The following is a 15612-nucleotide window of genomic DNA, read 5'->3' on the forward strand; positions in this document are numbered from 1 at the left end:
GCTATTTGACGAAGGCATCACGCGTGTGCGAGGGATTCCACCACAGCAGCGGGAGACAGAAACCTCTGCACAGTAACTTGACACATCCGGGTGACTGACTATTTTGCTGCACTTAATCAAAGAAAAACTTGCAGCTGGTAGACTCAAGGCTGTTTTCCTGGCTATTAACTCGTGAGACTGAAGCTGACAGAAAAACATATTACACTCTTAGCTGAAAATTAATGAATTGTGAATGGTCCGTCACGCTAACCATTGCGACAGATCAGATCAAGTTGTGACAAAAAGATTAACGGCAGCGCAATTTTATATTTACGTTGTGTTCTGCTTACACATCCGTTAGGGGATGGGCGTTAAAAAGATATTTTTGCTGTCTCACGCTTGAAACAACCATGTGCTGATATCCTCATGCAACGACATCCCTTCTGGTGAGTCGAGAATTACTTTATAGAGATCAGTCAGAAAATAAAGAAAACTCGACCTACTACGTAGGCGCGGCATTCATCGAAGCTGCTGTCCAGCGGAAACGATTTCTCACTGCTGTGAGGTAAAAGAAACGGCACATTTAGTGCAGAAAGGTAATAGGCCACCTGACGGACTTGTGCATAGAAATCACTGGCACGACTGGCCGCTCTAGAACTCAATGCCCAAGATAAGGAACCTTGAACCAAACCGTCCCTATTAATACCGCGGGTGGAGAAAACAGCGAATTTTCGAGATTCGAGAAGTGTGAGGATATCCCTGCAATCTGACAAACATCACGTTTCGCCATAACAACCAGGAAAGCCTGATGCCACATCAACTCTTGCACCCTTAGGTTTCTCTTCACCCGCAGCGAAACCTCCTCGTCATATGTGGCTGTAGAAATCCAGAAGCCTCAATCTCCTGCCAGAGCAACTCCCTATTACTTCATCTCGCCTTTAATTGCAGTACGGAGGACACCGACACAGCAGGACCCAAGAAACGCCCAACTGGGGCAGAATTACGCCGGTTTGAGACGTCGCTTTCCAGTTTTGGTGTCGAGATAAGAGATCCTTGAGACGCCGCCTCCTCACACAGGTGGTGAATGGATGAATGTTGGAGAATTGGGGCATCACAGAACACCTTCAGTCCGCACAGCGATGCTTTAAGAGAATGCTTGGAGCTCACAGAACTGATATGGCTAACTGCCGTACTAGTTGTTCCAAGGCTAGTAGGCAACCACATTGCTTTTGCGGCTCTTGCTGAATTCATGATTTCCTGTTGATGATTGCTCCCCACAGCACTTTCGAGACTTTCGCTCTGCTTCTGGGGTGCCCCCATACAGTGCAACCGGGTGCCCAAGTCTTTTTCTTGTATACGTCCTTGAGCCAGATTGGCCAAAGAAGTAGTCCTTCCCACCCTCACAGCAGCTGATCTGTCAGGCACTCCAAGAAGCTTCTTTTTGCACTCTGATGAGTCCAGCCCGGTACCTCCAACAGAAGAGACCCTACCAGGTTTCCCCCTTACAGGGGAAGTCAGGCTTCGTCCTCGAGCGGCTGCTTGATCTGCTGTGACCTCCGCAAAAGATTCATCTCTCGTGCGTGATGCTGTAAATCCCATGAACTGTTTCTGTAAAAATGACGTAAACGATTCAAATGGGCGGAACGCTCGGGTAGTCGGAGAGACGCCCTCGCGCTTAGATGCCGTGGCCGACCACCGGCCCAATCCAGCTCGTGTCTCTGCCGTATCACCTTGAGCCGTGACAGGAGCTCTTAAAGGCGTACGGACGTTTTGTGGAGAAACTGTGGATTGCGAAGGCACACGGTTTTGTCTTGGAACACGTTTAGTTGGTTGGTCAGAAGACATCATCTGCTCCTGGAAGCGATATTCTCCAGTGTTATGGAGACGTTCCCGGAAGCCCAACCCGCTCGCGAATGGCCCCCCCGCCAGATGTGTCTGCGAGTAGGTCGCAGCTGCCGATGGTAGACAAACGCACGCTGCTGGTTCCCGTGCCTGATTCACAGAGGCGTCTGAGCCAAATGCCGCGGCTCCCGATGCACCGCAATCTGACTGACTGACACTTGGTCTGGAAAGACCCATCTCTGTGACAGTTTCCTCAGGGCTTAGACTTGCGCTCTGTCGACAGTCTGCTGATGTTCCCTTTGAAGGTGATGCCTTAAAAGCCGTGAAAGACACAGGAGTTGTGCTAAGTGTGGGGTGCGGATACGCCACACATCGAAAATTTACTGTCGAGTTTGGATGAAGCTCCACGAGGTGCTGGCGGGATGCGTCACCCGAATTCTGCGAGATGGGTGCTGGCACTCCAGGCGAGTAGACATAGCAGGGAAGACTACCTGTATACGACGTGTAGTAGCTGCTTTCGCCTTGATGCAGGGGAGGCGGCGTTGCCGATGTTGGGGTACAGGGCGTCACTGGAGTCGTCGGCCTTGAAGAAAGTGGCGACGAGTTGACGAGCTGGGGAAAGACATGTCCTTTCAGCTGCGACTGCGCAAATACCGGGATGCTGTGTAATGTAGGCTTGACCGCAGACTCCTCGCTCTTAGTCTGGCCCTGTATCGTTCGACCTGAACCGCTAGTCGCGCGGCCTTCAGCCTCAGTGGGCGCCCTCGACACACAAGATCCACTGCGGCGGCGTGAGTAAGAGCGGCTTCCACTCTCTGCTGCCCACAGAACGCCTTCGCCGCTGTGTCGTTGTGATCCGCGAGTGCGACTGGTCTCGTCTCCTTTACTCGCCTTCCGAACATTTCTCTGAAATACCTTAGGAAAAGACGAGTCCGCAGCTGTTGGGAGACCCACTGCTGATGCCGGGTACCCTCGCCCCCAGACGGCCAGTTGTGTTGGGTCAGCGGTTCTGCCATGCGGGACTTGGCAAAGGTATACGCCGTTCAGTGTTGGCCGCGCCACCACGCCTCCGACTGTGTCGGGACTGTTTGATGCGACAGATTTGGCTCCCCGCTGAAAAGGGGAGGTGGTACGCGTCGCTATTCCCGAGCTTGTGAAGTGGATACGTTGATAGTTGTCTGTCAGCAAATGAGGGAGTTTTGAGGGCGAAGGCCCACCATCTTGTAAACAGCTGCCTCTCGTTGCTCTTGAAACGATGTGCTCAGCCACGGGGCTGCGGAGGACCGGAAGCTCCACTGCTGAGATTGAATGCTTGACCATTCGTCGCTGGAGACCAGCGAGCGATTTCTCCCCATGCTCGTTCCTCGCTTCGCCTCCTGTTTCACCTCTGCTCATCACCGGGCCCTGATTCTTGCTTTGGTTGGTTTGAGTTGATACCAGAGGTGGTAGAAACGTCGTTCCCGCGCCGCCGCTTCGGTTAATGCCACCCACAGACGCCACCGACCGGGAGAGGGTTGGTTTAACCTTTTTGCTGTCCTGCCGCTCACCTGTGCTCGATCCAAGAACCGGCTGAGACTGAGATACAGCCATTTGCCGGTGTGCCACACCATGTGCTCTAGTATGTGTCACCCGTCGTGCGTCTCCGTCAACAGTCTTTACGGGAAGCGTGGTAACCCCATTCGCATGCACACCAGGAAAAGGGCCCGATCCCCTTTGACTCCCCTGGGAAGCCTTCGTTGAATTATTCCAAAGCTCTTGTACTTTTGGCCCTTTGCTCCCGGTGCGTTTCGGCATTTCTCTCTGGAATGAGGCCATAATCTCGTTCCTGTCTTTTTGTCCAGAGACAGAAATGTTCTCTCCATTTCTCCCCACGGGTGGCGACACCTGCAACCCTGCGGGAGGCGCTACTGTGTGCGGTTGTGTTCCCCCTTTCTCCGGGAAAAAACCTCCCGGGAAGAGAGAATGAAAGTTCGTCGAAGCCAGGGTATGGCCAGCCTTTTGATGATGCCCCGACGAGGCGGTCGGCGCCACAGGGTGGCCGACATATTGCGGGGGCGGGGCAGCGAGTGTCGCGCCTGGCTGAGTTGGCACCATGTGGACGGCCACTGCTGATGACAGAGCACGAGGCACGGCGTCACGCTTGGCATCAGTGCCTGCACTCAGTTGTGGGTCTGGAAACGGGCCTTGGCTCGATGACGGGGCGGCAACGGGGAGGGAAACGAGACACGCAGACGGCTGTAGAACAGGGCCGGGTACTGGGGAAGCGGACACAGACGTAGTATTCCAGGACTGAGCAGGTAGAACTGAAAGGGATAGAGGGCCTCGAATGCCTGACGCAAGACTCGGGACTGAAGGTAGACGCACAGGAGATGCCTGGCCAGTGCAGAGCTGGTGGAGGACAGTGTTGTCCAGAAGTAAACGCGCATTGAGTTTCTGCAGTTCATCCAATCTCTGAATCATCAACTCGTCAGTTGTCGACAGACCACGGCCTTCATCCACAGACTCGCACAGACTCGCACGACTTCCTGTACTTTCTCGGGTTGTCGTTCTTCGATTCTTCTTTTGCGCAGCGGCGACATCGCCTGTGAACTTTTGTAGGTTCTGTCTCAGTGTGATGACTTCATTCTGCAACTCCTTCACTTGCTCTTCAGTCAACCCATCCCGCTCCTCTCGAGACCTATCACCACAGACATTCGATCGTTGCTGATTCATAGCTTTCTGTGATGCGGGGAGCAGTAACTGCGTTTGGTCGCTTCGGAGTAGAGTGGCCTCAGCGCCGATACGGTGTTCCTCGGTTGGAACGCCGACTGTCCAGATGGTGGGAGATGATTCTTTGACAAAGTTCGAATCTTTTAGAGGTGATACTTCCAGGGGTGCCCCGCCTTCGAACGGGGCTGACTGATTGTCTGCACTGAACATCCGACGAGTCTTGAGAAGCGAGACCGTGAGAGCCTTCTGGTCTTCAGCGTCTAGTTTGCGTGGATCAAGCACCTTGGTGGCCTTCTCGAGACGGTTCATCAAACTCCATAGCCTCCCACATAGAATTTCCCCCTCCTGGCTCTCTGTGCTGTCTTCGTTATCTTCTGCACTGCCTTTGACACTTGGTTGTGTCTCTTTGGCTGTGGTCCGGGTCTCCCCTGTTCTAAGGCCGCATCCTCCTAATTCATCATGCATACCGCCTGTTTGCTCTTTGCTTGCTCCGTCTTGTCCATTTTCTGCGCTCCGCGCGTTTCCTAAGGAACGGGACGAGTGGAATGACTCTACAGAGGGATCTCTTCCCCGGATCTGTTCCGACTTCAAACTCGTTCTCTTTTCCGTGTCTGCTTCAGCGTTTCTCGTGAACTCCGTTGAAGGGGTTTGATCGCCAAGAAGATGCGTTTTTGGCCTGTTCCTTGTTGAGCCATCTCGCTTGGGTTGAGAACGAGACGACAGCGGATCCGACGGAGGTCGAGGCGTGAACACCATGCTGTCCACTGCATGCGTCAGAGCATCTTGAGCCAGAGCCAGCGCATTTTGAAGTTGGTCTTTGTGCTGCAGGGTTGCCGAAAGGTGGCGATTCAATGCGTCCACCTCTTCCCGCAGGCGACCGAGTTGCTTCTTCAAGTCCTCGTTCTCTGCGTTCTTCTTCCGCATATCCTGGTAATATTGGCGCTTCAGTAGTTGTTCGACTTGAAAGCTCTCTTCTTGCATCGTTCTCTTCTCTTCTTCTTGCGCCTGAAGTTTCTCCGCAAGCATCTTCACTTTCGCTCTCTCGCCGCCTATGTCACCGCAGGTGGCATCCTCGTCGACACAGTCGTCTTTCGGCGATGAACTCCGACCGAAGTCTGCCGCCGAACAGTCGCTGTACGAATGCGGACGCGTGTCTCCTCCTCCTCCTCCCTCTACACCAGGAGAAGCGGTTCCTCTTAACAATACGTCGTCAACTTCTTCAAGCAACGCTGATTCCGTGCCTCGCTGAACGTCCACGGTTTTCATTCTCTGATATACAGCCCGACTCAAATCTAGACGCGTAAGACCTCTGTTAAGAGACATCAGTGTTCTTTCGCCTTCCTTCTCTGCGTCTGTAGCAGCACCTGCAGCCGAAGACAGGCAGCCTGAAAACGGAGTTGCGGCTTTGCTACTTCGAAACGTCGAATCTGAGTAGCCTTGTTGTCCATCACGAAAGAGAGATCTATGCGACATTTTCTCGCCTTGATCAACGCGTGCGTTGCTTTCTTCCACGCGTGTACACTCTGAAGCACGAGAAGCAGCTGGCAGCGCATCGCTTTCAGAATGTGGACTCATGTGGCATTGCTGAGGAATAAAGGGGTTGCCACCTCCGACACGAACCTGACCGTTCTGGAGAACTTGCGTACGCGTTGCGTTTGCATTGACAGAAAACTCACGCGGACTCGTCCTTCTTCCAGAAAACGGATCCGCTGATTCGACCGCAGGAACCCTCGAGGGAAAACCGGGCGACAATGCAGGTAGGCACTCGTGGATGGTGAAGCTTGTACTGGTACTGGTTCCCTGTGCCTCACCCCTTTCTAGAGCAGGTGCCATGTCAAACCCACTTGACTGCGCGCCACCATAATCGCAATATGTCGACTGCTTGAGGGAAGTCATAGAGGACCCTCGGGAAGGAGGGGCACCCGGAACGAAGCCCAGTCGCTGACTTTGAAGTACTTCACAGTCTGCTGGACAAACCGGGTGGCGTTGATGTGGAGTAGCCGGTAAGGCAATTTTGTTCGCGTATAACGAAGGAGACTGCGCATTTATCGGAACGTTCTGTTGACTTCCGCGCGCGGGGTGCCCTGCGAGATCTCGACTCTCCTGGTTCAACTGCTGTTGTCGGAGTTGCAGCATCTGTTGGAGCCTTTCCTGCTGAACCTTTATCTCCTCGTCGAGAAGAAAACCCTTCAGCGAAAACCCCGCACTCCCTGGAAATGGTTTTGAGGCTGACGCCGGAACTGAAGTGGAACTCATGATTCCAGAATTTGCGGTCGAAGATGCAGATTTTGAAGGATTGGGTACTGCAGTCACCATCGCAACTTCCTCCTTTTCGCAAAAAGATGTGTTCTTTCAAGAGAAGCCGTGACAGAATGCAATCCGCAACCCTCAAAAGAAGCGAAGTCAAAAATGCTTTAGAATGAATCGCTCTGGACACGCACAATGCAGCGATGAAGTGTGAGGACTAAAGAAGTCCGACCAGTGATCCACGTGGACGTGGACATAGTTTTGTAGAAAATGCCCGAGAGAAAGACAGATAGCGAAGCGAATGCCAAATTTAAGTGGGTTTGTGCTTTGTGAGATGGGAAAATAACGAGTCCGGCCTTGAATACAGAAGCTTCAAAGCTCGGAACGAGACACTAATGATCTGGAAGTTACTTCCCCACTACTGTCTGGGAGCTGCGAAGAGCAGATAACACCCGCGGTGCAATGGTTTCACTCCGGTTCGGGAACCAGTTGGACACCACAGAGTACGACCTCAAAGTGACAGTGGTGAATGCGTATCAGAAGGTCTTCCACGATACAAGAGATGTGTGAAGGACAGAACAGGATGGCATTCACAAAGACCAGTCGAAATGTGGAAAGCTTTGGCGTATCATGCCGAACCCGTGAACGTCCACGTGTCTCAAAAGATCTGCTGGAATCATCGTGCAAAGAGCAGACGTTTTCCGCAACAAAAATGCCAAGGGAAATCTCTAGACGGAGCCCACGGCGGGAACAGGCGTAACGGACTGTGTACGAACTTATGGGTCATTAATGGGGCAGCTGCGCTTGAAGCTTGAAAACAAGCTCAGGAAGGCCTATACAAGAATGGAAATTTTTGGAATGAGGGCGCACGTATCAAGCAGCGGGTGTTTTTTCACGACGTCCACATACGAGCGTTGGCGGTTCCTGAGCCGCGCGGTCGAGAGGTGAGGGCGGCACGAGCGGGGAAAGCATTAGCTTTTATACCGGCCGAAGGGCGCTTGACGCGCGCCCTAAAGAGAGCAAGATCACCTGAATCGGAAGGGCAAACATGAAGCTCGAAGAGGGAATCAGCCACTAGAAGACGCCAAGTAAACACCTGCCTTTCTGGTGGTCACCGCACCAGCCAGAGTAAGCGTCTGCTTGACAAGGGTGTCAGCTCTGTTGAGCGGTTGTAAGCAGCCGCTCAACGGAGGTGCAAATGAGGGGAAGCCCTCCCTTCAAACAGCGCATGAGGAACCTGGCAACTGGAGCAAATCATTGGAACAGGTACGGTTTGTCTGATTAACTACATAGTTTTATGCCAAAAGCAAGAAAACACACTTTAAAGTGGTTCAACGTGAAAACCTCGGGCATAGCTGCGCGGGAGCATCAGCTGTTTCGGCACTGGAAGTAGGGTGCGCTGTTGCTGAGGGGTGCATTGGAGGTACCGGACAAACACTACTACCAGCAAGGGACAAGAGTCTTGAGGTGGAATACCTTGTATTTTCTGATAAATTGACAACGACGAAGAGGGGGAGAACAGAGACTGATCCGACGAAAAGGGAAGAAAACATCGAGGAACGAGTGGGGAGGAAAAACCCTCTGGGGTCACCCTCACAAAATATCGCAAGAAAGACGCGCGCTGTCTGGAAGCAGCTGGCGGCTGCGTTGTCGTCAGTACCCTCCCGTTGAGGTCAGGATGATGCAATGTGGGCTGCGCTGCTGCTGTGTTCCGCTCATTGCAGACTACGATTTCTGAGTGGGTGAACGCCCAACCGCCAAAAACTTGACAAACGCCAACGAAGTGGCAATGAACTGGGAAGATTAGCCGGGTGTCACCCAGGTTCGTTTTACTAGTCCTTTCACGATGAACAGCGTGGAAGAAAAACCGAACGGCTCTGCAGCAGGAAGAAACTTTCTGACTGGTAGACGTTGCGGCGAGTGCAGCGACAAACGATACCAACCAGATAGTGGTGCGTTTGGTGCCAATTGATCCAGGAGTTACCGCGCCTTAATAGCTGCACTATACGTTGCTCGTCGCTTTCGCCGCCTCATCCGGGTGAAAAATCCGTTCTGTCTACAACAAAATAGGCGTTCCGCCAGCGTTCGAGCAGTTAACGCACATCATGAGGCTCATGAATGCTCTGTTGATGCTCGGAAGAGAAACGTTTCGGTAACTGCGCTTGTCCTCTGCCCCCGCCGTTCCTCGCACCCGACATCAGCGCTCACGCTGCTGGGTTGTGAAAGACAGAAACACAGTCGCGCGTGTTTCCTAGCCAAATGTGGAGAACGAAGCAACAAGTACGTGACTACAGACTTTCGCACCGTCGTGACGATGGATGCAGGCGCGTTTTATTGCCATTCACTAGCTCTGCATCTGGCGCATCTGTTGCTGTCTGTGCAGGTATCACAGAAAAACTGTCACCCGTGGAGTCGTGGAGACCAGAACAGGAATAGCACTCACGTTCCGAAGTTCTTTCGGCTCTACTGTCGTGCTCGGAGTGGTAATCTTGCGCTTGCTAGCCGCGGACGTGGATCCTCCTCGTTAGCTGTCTGCATCGAAGTTTATATAAAAACATATTTGAACTGCCACGAGGCCAGGGTCCCCCCTCTCGCTTCGGCATGCCGGGTAGGTAGTCCACTGGGACAAGATGGAGGAGGGGGCTTATTTTTTCTGGCGTTGAAGCGCTGCGTGAAGTAGTTTGCACCATGTCGCGAAAAGCGAGGCAATTCATTCAGTTATCTCTAGGCGACACTGCCGCTGGAACCCCAAGTTCAGCGGCTGGTTTAACCGCAACTGCTTACGTACGGCTTCACAGCAAGTTCGTCTAATTATGAAGGGGGCACGGTTCTGCTGTCGCTCAGAAGAAAATGTTTCACTCGTTCTAAGTCGCGAGCCACGGTGCGGATGCATTGCACTACAGCCTCCTGACCAAAAACGGTCAGAAGCCGAAGGGACTGGGCTGATTCGTCCGCACTTTTCGTCTTCGCTTCAAGAGTCGCAGTTTGTCGCGATGGGTGGACTAACATCACAGTCGATGTACGCCGATTTTACAGACTTTCAAATTCATTAGAGGCTCGGCCTCAAAGGAAGCGACCTATTTCAAGAGGGGACAAGTTAATCAAGAGTCTACAAGCACTCAGGTAGAGTCAACTCTCGAAAAACAGCAGCTGTCCTCAGCTTCTTGCGCAAAAGTGTGAGAACAGAAAGCGTTACAAATGAAGGGAATCAAAGGAAACGCGACGCCGCTACAGCCAAAAGACCTTACACTCCTTATTTCGCAATCACTATATTGTCCCTGGAAGCGTCGACGACTTGGTCACCCGTTACACTCGCAGACGAGGATCTTCGTGTGCTGATACCCTCCAAGGAAAGAATTGACCCCCGCGCGGAGGCCCCATCACGTTTGTCTGAGGAGTCTCTGGGGTCATCGGCTGTCATAGAGGAACTGGAAATGCTCTGTCTGTGGTCGTCTGTGTGAGTCCGGGTGGACCCCAACCTGCTGTGGCAGTAAAAGGGATGCACACATGTGAAGACATGAAGCAACGCGACCATCAGAGGACGACATGAATGCATCCGAGTTTTGATGGGAGGCTCAACGACATTTCCTGACAGCAGCTGGGCCCGCCACATACGGAAATACAAACGAAGCCATTTGCGTAAAAGAAACCTGGCAAAATACTCCACAAGATATTCGGACGGATTCGTTACGCTTGAGACTACAGCGGGCCTAGGGCACTGAATTATGCATCCGTTCAAATAAACAACAGCATTCACCACAACCTGCTGATGTGATAAGGTGCATCAGATTCTGGCTTTCTTTCGTCTGCGGCACGTACTTCGTAGAATACAACACCTAGCATAAGTGAGAATAACATTGCTGTTCTGATTCTCGCTATTAGCAATATGCATTTGCTTTACCGAGCTCTAGATTTCCTACGGATGTCAAACTCTGTCACCAATATGGGTCTCATGAACAAACAAATGAACGACGCTGCAGTGTCCAAGAGCCGCTCTGGCATGGGAAAACCTGTACACAGTGGGGTCCGATGACCCGCTGAGGAGCGGCGGCAAGTTCAGAACATGCCGCTGTGCTCCATTTCCTGCATACTTTCTTCGTGCCGCTTAACTTTCCAGCCAAATCTAGCACCGACGTATAGTTCTGGTGTAGTTCCAGCCGCAAGAACAAGGAGTTGTTTTCACTTACTGCGCTTCGGCAGTATCTCGAATAAAAACGAATTCACGTTTACCACAAAATCCTTACTGCGCTCGCGTTCGCCATCTGATGTAGCGGGCATTCATCTCAATTCCTGACAGTATGGGGGCGAAGCCAATCACGATGCCAGCGAGTAGTCCAAAGATAAGGCCGACTGCAGTTGCACACGCACAATAAATCCAGAGTCGTGTATACCTGCCGGCCTCTGATTTTCCAAAGGGCAACAATGCGGAGACACAGGCTGTTCCGTACGCATAGAATGCAATGCGGTTATCTCCTGAGCACCAAATTGTCTTGCAAAAGAACCAACTAAGTGCTGGCACTCGGTAGGTACGCGGCAACGCTGGACCACCGGTGAAGGAGATAGATCATCGAAGTCATGAGAAACATGCCACGAACAATAGCAGTGTTCCCGTGGAACATGAAAGCAGAACCTGGCAACCGGATACCGATCATCAAAAACAAGGGAGCCCATATCGTTCGATTAACAATGGAAATCGCCATTTTCGAGTTTTGAGAACCGGGTGCAAGCTCGATGTGTGTCTTACTGGTTACAGCTGAAGTGGTTGTGCTTGCGAGTCCGCCAATAGTGCCACCTGCGACGGATCCGCCGAATCCGCCAATCCAGGCCCCTCGCGTTCCCACCAGTACAAAGGAGACGGCAAACGACATAAAACCTCCTCCAGCAAAAAGTGCGCTTGTCCAGCACTGACTAACGAGTCCGCCAAGCAAACCTCCAGATAATAGGCCTGTAAAAACCAAAATCGTGGTATGAAACCAAGACAACCATTGCTTCACAGGCTACAGCCGTACAGTACTTGTAGGCATTGCTGAACACGATGTTGACAGCAAAGTATTAGTCAGCGGTTGAGTCCCCGAGTGCTGAGCGGCACATGAAAATGTTGCACCGACAGCTCAAACTTACCAATGCTCGACGCCAACAATATCACCCAGCCACCACCGCGAAAGAAGTTTTTGGAAAAAAAACCCTGAGGAGCAGACAAGCGCCAAACAAAACACATTAGCCGTGTCCGAAAATACTTGAACATGGACCCCCTTCATCATTGTTTCCCTGTCATACGGACCACGGCAACAGTACAAGCCGCACTCGATCAATACATGCACTGTAACGAGTAGTGTTTACTCGCTGCACAGTCTACCAAGCCCTCTCAATCTAGAGGTGTCGTTAGCGAGAAGCACGGAGGCATTACCCTCCTTCGTTTCACGTTCCGCGCCCGCTTGCGAATAGCACCAAAGTCAATCAGACCAATCGATGCTCCCCACTGGCTGAGTACAATGTGTGTGATGCAGTTTCGCGAAGCCATATCGGAGGAAATTATTTAGACAGTCCAACAAGGCGAACTAGACGGTGCTGTCAGCTCCTAGCACTCAGAGAGGAAATTTACCTTGGAAAACAACTGAGACATGAGAATTGTTTCCGCCAGGACGGAAACACCGCTAACGAGCAAAATAGCTGTGCCTCCGAGAATGATTGGTACGCACGTGCATTGGTCGAAGCAAAAGCTGTTAGGCTGCACAAACCGGGAAGCAGCAGCACACACAACGGAGCCTCCGACGTCACACCAGGAAGTAAATTTAGAGAATTTGTCAACAACTTTGGTGTGAAGTTCAATCCTATTCAACTCCCGTAGCGCACTAGTTCCCAGAACAAACGACGAGACCAGCACGCAAAATGAACGGTGCGGCCCCGACGACCATAGGTCTCACTGATGATAATTAAGCCATGCGACGAGGGACGCTGCGTCAAACAAACGTCGTTCCTTGGCACTGTCAAATCGTAGATGTGCTCGACAGTTAGCTGGGTAAGAACAAGATCGGTAAGTATAGGACTTACTGACTGTAGTGAATCCTCCGCCGGAGCAAGTTGAGTTACACTTTCCCTCGCACTTCCGTTGTCTGACGACGTGCTGGCGTCGGACGTTGGGACGTCATACTCCTCTGTGTCATCTGTTTCTTCTGGTTGGCTTTCTGGGGCTATGCTACCGGTTCCGTCGTCAGTGTGTGTTGGAAGCGTCGCTCGGACTTGACTTTCGGATGAAATGGGAACTGCTGCATGCACAGACATGCAGGAAAGCTTCTAAATGCAAAGGAGAGAAAGCGGTAGTGACGGGGTCATTCAGCTTATCAGGACTGTCTTGAGGCTGCCGGATACCGTGGGAGCCACCGATATTGACACTATCACACCAGCGTAAGCACTCGGCATTCATTTGATTGACATACCGGTCAGAGGAGCAACAGGTGGTATTGAAACTGCGGCCGAATCTTGTGGCACCACACCACGCGTCGCTGATGAAGTGGCGACGGTACCACCTGAGAGAAGCTGATTCACACTGGGTTGAGTCACCATCGTTGACTGAGGTGTTGAGGTAGTCGCAAGAGGAACCCCAGTTTTCGGCTGGAAAACCTGTGACTGCTGTAGAGGCACAGATGGAGAAAACGTAGGCGTCACCACAGGTTCTTGTGAGGCTGGTGTCTGTGGCACGTTGCTAACCACGGTTGTTGGTAATGGGGCAAGTGGCGGTGGAGGCAGGGCGTTGACGAAGGGCAAAGCATTCGCAATCCTTGTAGCAATAGGAGACTGAATGGCTGTTGTGTTCACATACGGCACAAGTGGTACCTCTGGCAGGTGTGGCAGGGGGAGGTTAGAAAGAGGACCGGCAGGAGAGGCTGGTTGCGGCAGCCATGTTCCCAGCGGCCACGGCGCTACGTACGGACTATTTGTCGTTGACACATCCGGTGTTGTCGCAGCCGTCGAATTTGTGAGGAAAGATGAAAAGTAGCCAACGCCGGTCAGTTGCTCCGGTACGAGGGGGGGAGTGTGATCCTTGCCAGCCGCTGACACTTCATGGAACGCGCCTCGGTAAGCATTCCCCTGTAACTGCTCATGCAACAACTCGTGACGTGAAGATACTGCACTCCTTGCCAAGCGCTTGTGGCTTGCCCGGCCAGGAAAATTTGGATCAAATTGAGCCAGTCCCTCGGTGACCGTCGGCGCCAACGTTCCAGTGGCGCGGGCAGTAAGACCAGCAGTCCAGCAAATGTGCCATGAGAAACGCAGGGAAGTCGTCGATGACAGAAGAAGAGCAACCCACCACAGAGTTGACCAAGTGACGCAGACCAATGCCCTGAACTTTCGGAAAGACCAGGCTGCCCCCATTGTGGAGCCTGGTGGTTAACTGAACTGGTTACATGCGGGGGAAGAGGGCAATATCACCCAGTCCAGGCCTCTTTAAATGCGAACTGGGGGACTCCATATGCTTCTTCCGCACACGGAACACATGCGGAAGATCTTCATGCCACAAGCCTGAGAATCGAGCACAACAACTTGTGTACGCGTGACGATTTGCATCGCTGACTGAAGTGACATAAATGCGTAGCTAGCAAACTTTCAGACAACCTTGCATCAGTTCGACCGCTAGCGCGACGTGACAAAAACAAGCGTCTGAAAACAAAACGGAAAAGCGGCTTCTGGTCTACGCTGTTTGAAGGAAGGGAAATTATGAAACAAAAAACATAAAGGTCATGAAGAGAGATTCTACGAACTCGGCATCTGGGTTGGCAAGAACAACGCGAACGGTTCCAGCGATGAAGGTTGACGAGACGTTTGCCCGGCTCCTGACTCAGCTGGCCACGCGTGATGATTACACTCGAGTGACTGCGTACTCTGCTATGCTGCAGAACTGCTTCCAGGAGTCCTCCCTTCTGCGATAGAGCCCGACTCCTCTCTATGGCGTACCCTGTCGCCAGATTGCTGGTAACAGATGCCCTTTCTGACTAAAATCTGTATCAAATATTTGTGGCCCAAGAGCCATGAACTAACAGCAAGCGTGAGGTAGGCAGCAGCCTCTAGGCAAGCATGTGCTGTCCCGTTCAAGAACATATACTGAACACGTTTCTTCACAAAAAAATTGGAAACCACCAAAGCTGGCTGGTACTTCATTGGCCATGCGGACAGCTGCAGTTGAATTATCGCACGTCGACGGCGGTGTAAACTGTAACAAGGCTGCGATGCCACGCTGCGGCTACTCGACAAGTGTTGGATAAAAATACGGTGACCACACAACTGTGTTTTGAGGTTTGGAATAAGCCGACACAGATGCTGTCATCAGGCTCTTCCACTCGCTTTTAAGCGAGTGAATAAGCGGCACCTTAGAGCAGGTCCGAATTTTTCTGCCGTATAATACGGATAAAGCCATAGTATTGTAACTGTTTTCATCTCACCAAACGTAATATAAATTTTCCGCGCATTCCCTCCGTCATGTCCCAGCGTGTGCATCTATTATCGGCAGGCGTTCTTATCCATTTCAGTTCGCGGATACCATTTATGCTGACATCCGCCTTCAGAGGCGCCGCCTCAGGCTGAAAGTATTCTGGCTGCGGCAGTTGATTCTTTCATGCTAGTCACGCAACACAGGCACCCAGGAAAACATTAGTTAAGATTCGTCATTTTTCGAAGGTAGCATACGATTCTGATTGGTACATACCTACACTGGCGTTGCCAATACATGACAGAGAATGCCAGCAGTATATATTTCCACGAGGCGGCACTGTGGAGACAGCGCCACCCGAACACGCCTTAACCGTTCCGCGCGTTTGCATCACTTCGTGAAGAAGACGA

At 52.0% G+C, this 15612-nt stretch overlaps 2 protein-coding genes across 2 annotated transcripts; both read right to left on the reverse strand.

The window, feature by feature from the left end:
• Positions 1 to 428: 428 nt before the first annotated feature.
• Positions 429 to 6846, reverse strand: TGME49_292950 (hypothetical protein; the record flags this gene model as incomplete). The annotated part of the gene is made up of 1 exon (XM_002370066.2): positions 429 to 6846. One exon carries the CDS (start codon positions 6844 to 6846, stop codon positions 907 to 909), a length of 5940 nt encoding a protein of 1979 aa, XP_002370107.2. The 3' UTR covers positions 429 to 906.
• Positions 6847 to 9342: 2496 nt separating this feature from the next.
• Positions 9343 to 14734, reverse strand: TGME49_292960 (hypothetical protein). Its single transcript, XM_018782175.1, has 7 exons — positions 13215 to 14734; positions 12829 to 13043; positions 12380 to 12505; positions 11899 to 11962; positions 11522 to 11722; positions 11022 to 11127; positions 9343 to 10259 (listed from the first exon to the last, which is right to left on the reverse strand). Exons 1-7 carry the CDS (start codon positions 14149 to 14151, stop codon positions 10031 to 10033), a joined length of 1878 nt encoding a protein of 625 aa, XP_018638639.1. The 5' UTR covers positions 14152 to 14734; the 3' UTR covers positions 9343 to 10030.
• Between the last annotated feature and the right edge of the window lie 878 nt (positions 14735 to 15612).

This window comes from Toxoplasma gondii, chromosome Ia, assembly GCF_000006565.2.
Source record: "Toxoplasma gondii ME49 chromosome Ia, whole genome shotgun sequence".
NCBI classification, from domain to species: domain Eukaryota; phylum Apicomplexa; class Conoidasida; order Eucoccidiorida; family Sarcocystidae; genus Toxoplasma; species Toxoplasma gondii.

Bases quoted from the DNA above. Each gene is read 5' to 3' on its own strand.
- TGME49_292960 (XM_018782175.1), bottom strand. From the start codon at position 14,151: ATGGGGGCAGCCTGGTCTTTCCGAAAGTTCAGGGCATTGGTCTGCGTC. The intron at 12,506-12,828 runs GTAAGTCCTATA...CGGTTTGTGCAG, and splicing joins CGGAGGATTCACTACAGTCA to CCTAACAGCTTTTGCTTCGA. The intron at 11,128-11,521 runs GTAAGACACACA...GTGCAACTGCAG, and splicing joins AACCACTTCAGCTGTAACCA to TCGGCCTTATCTTTGGACTA.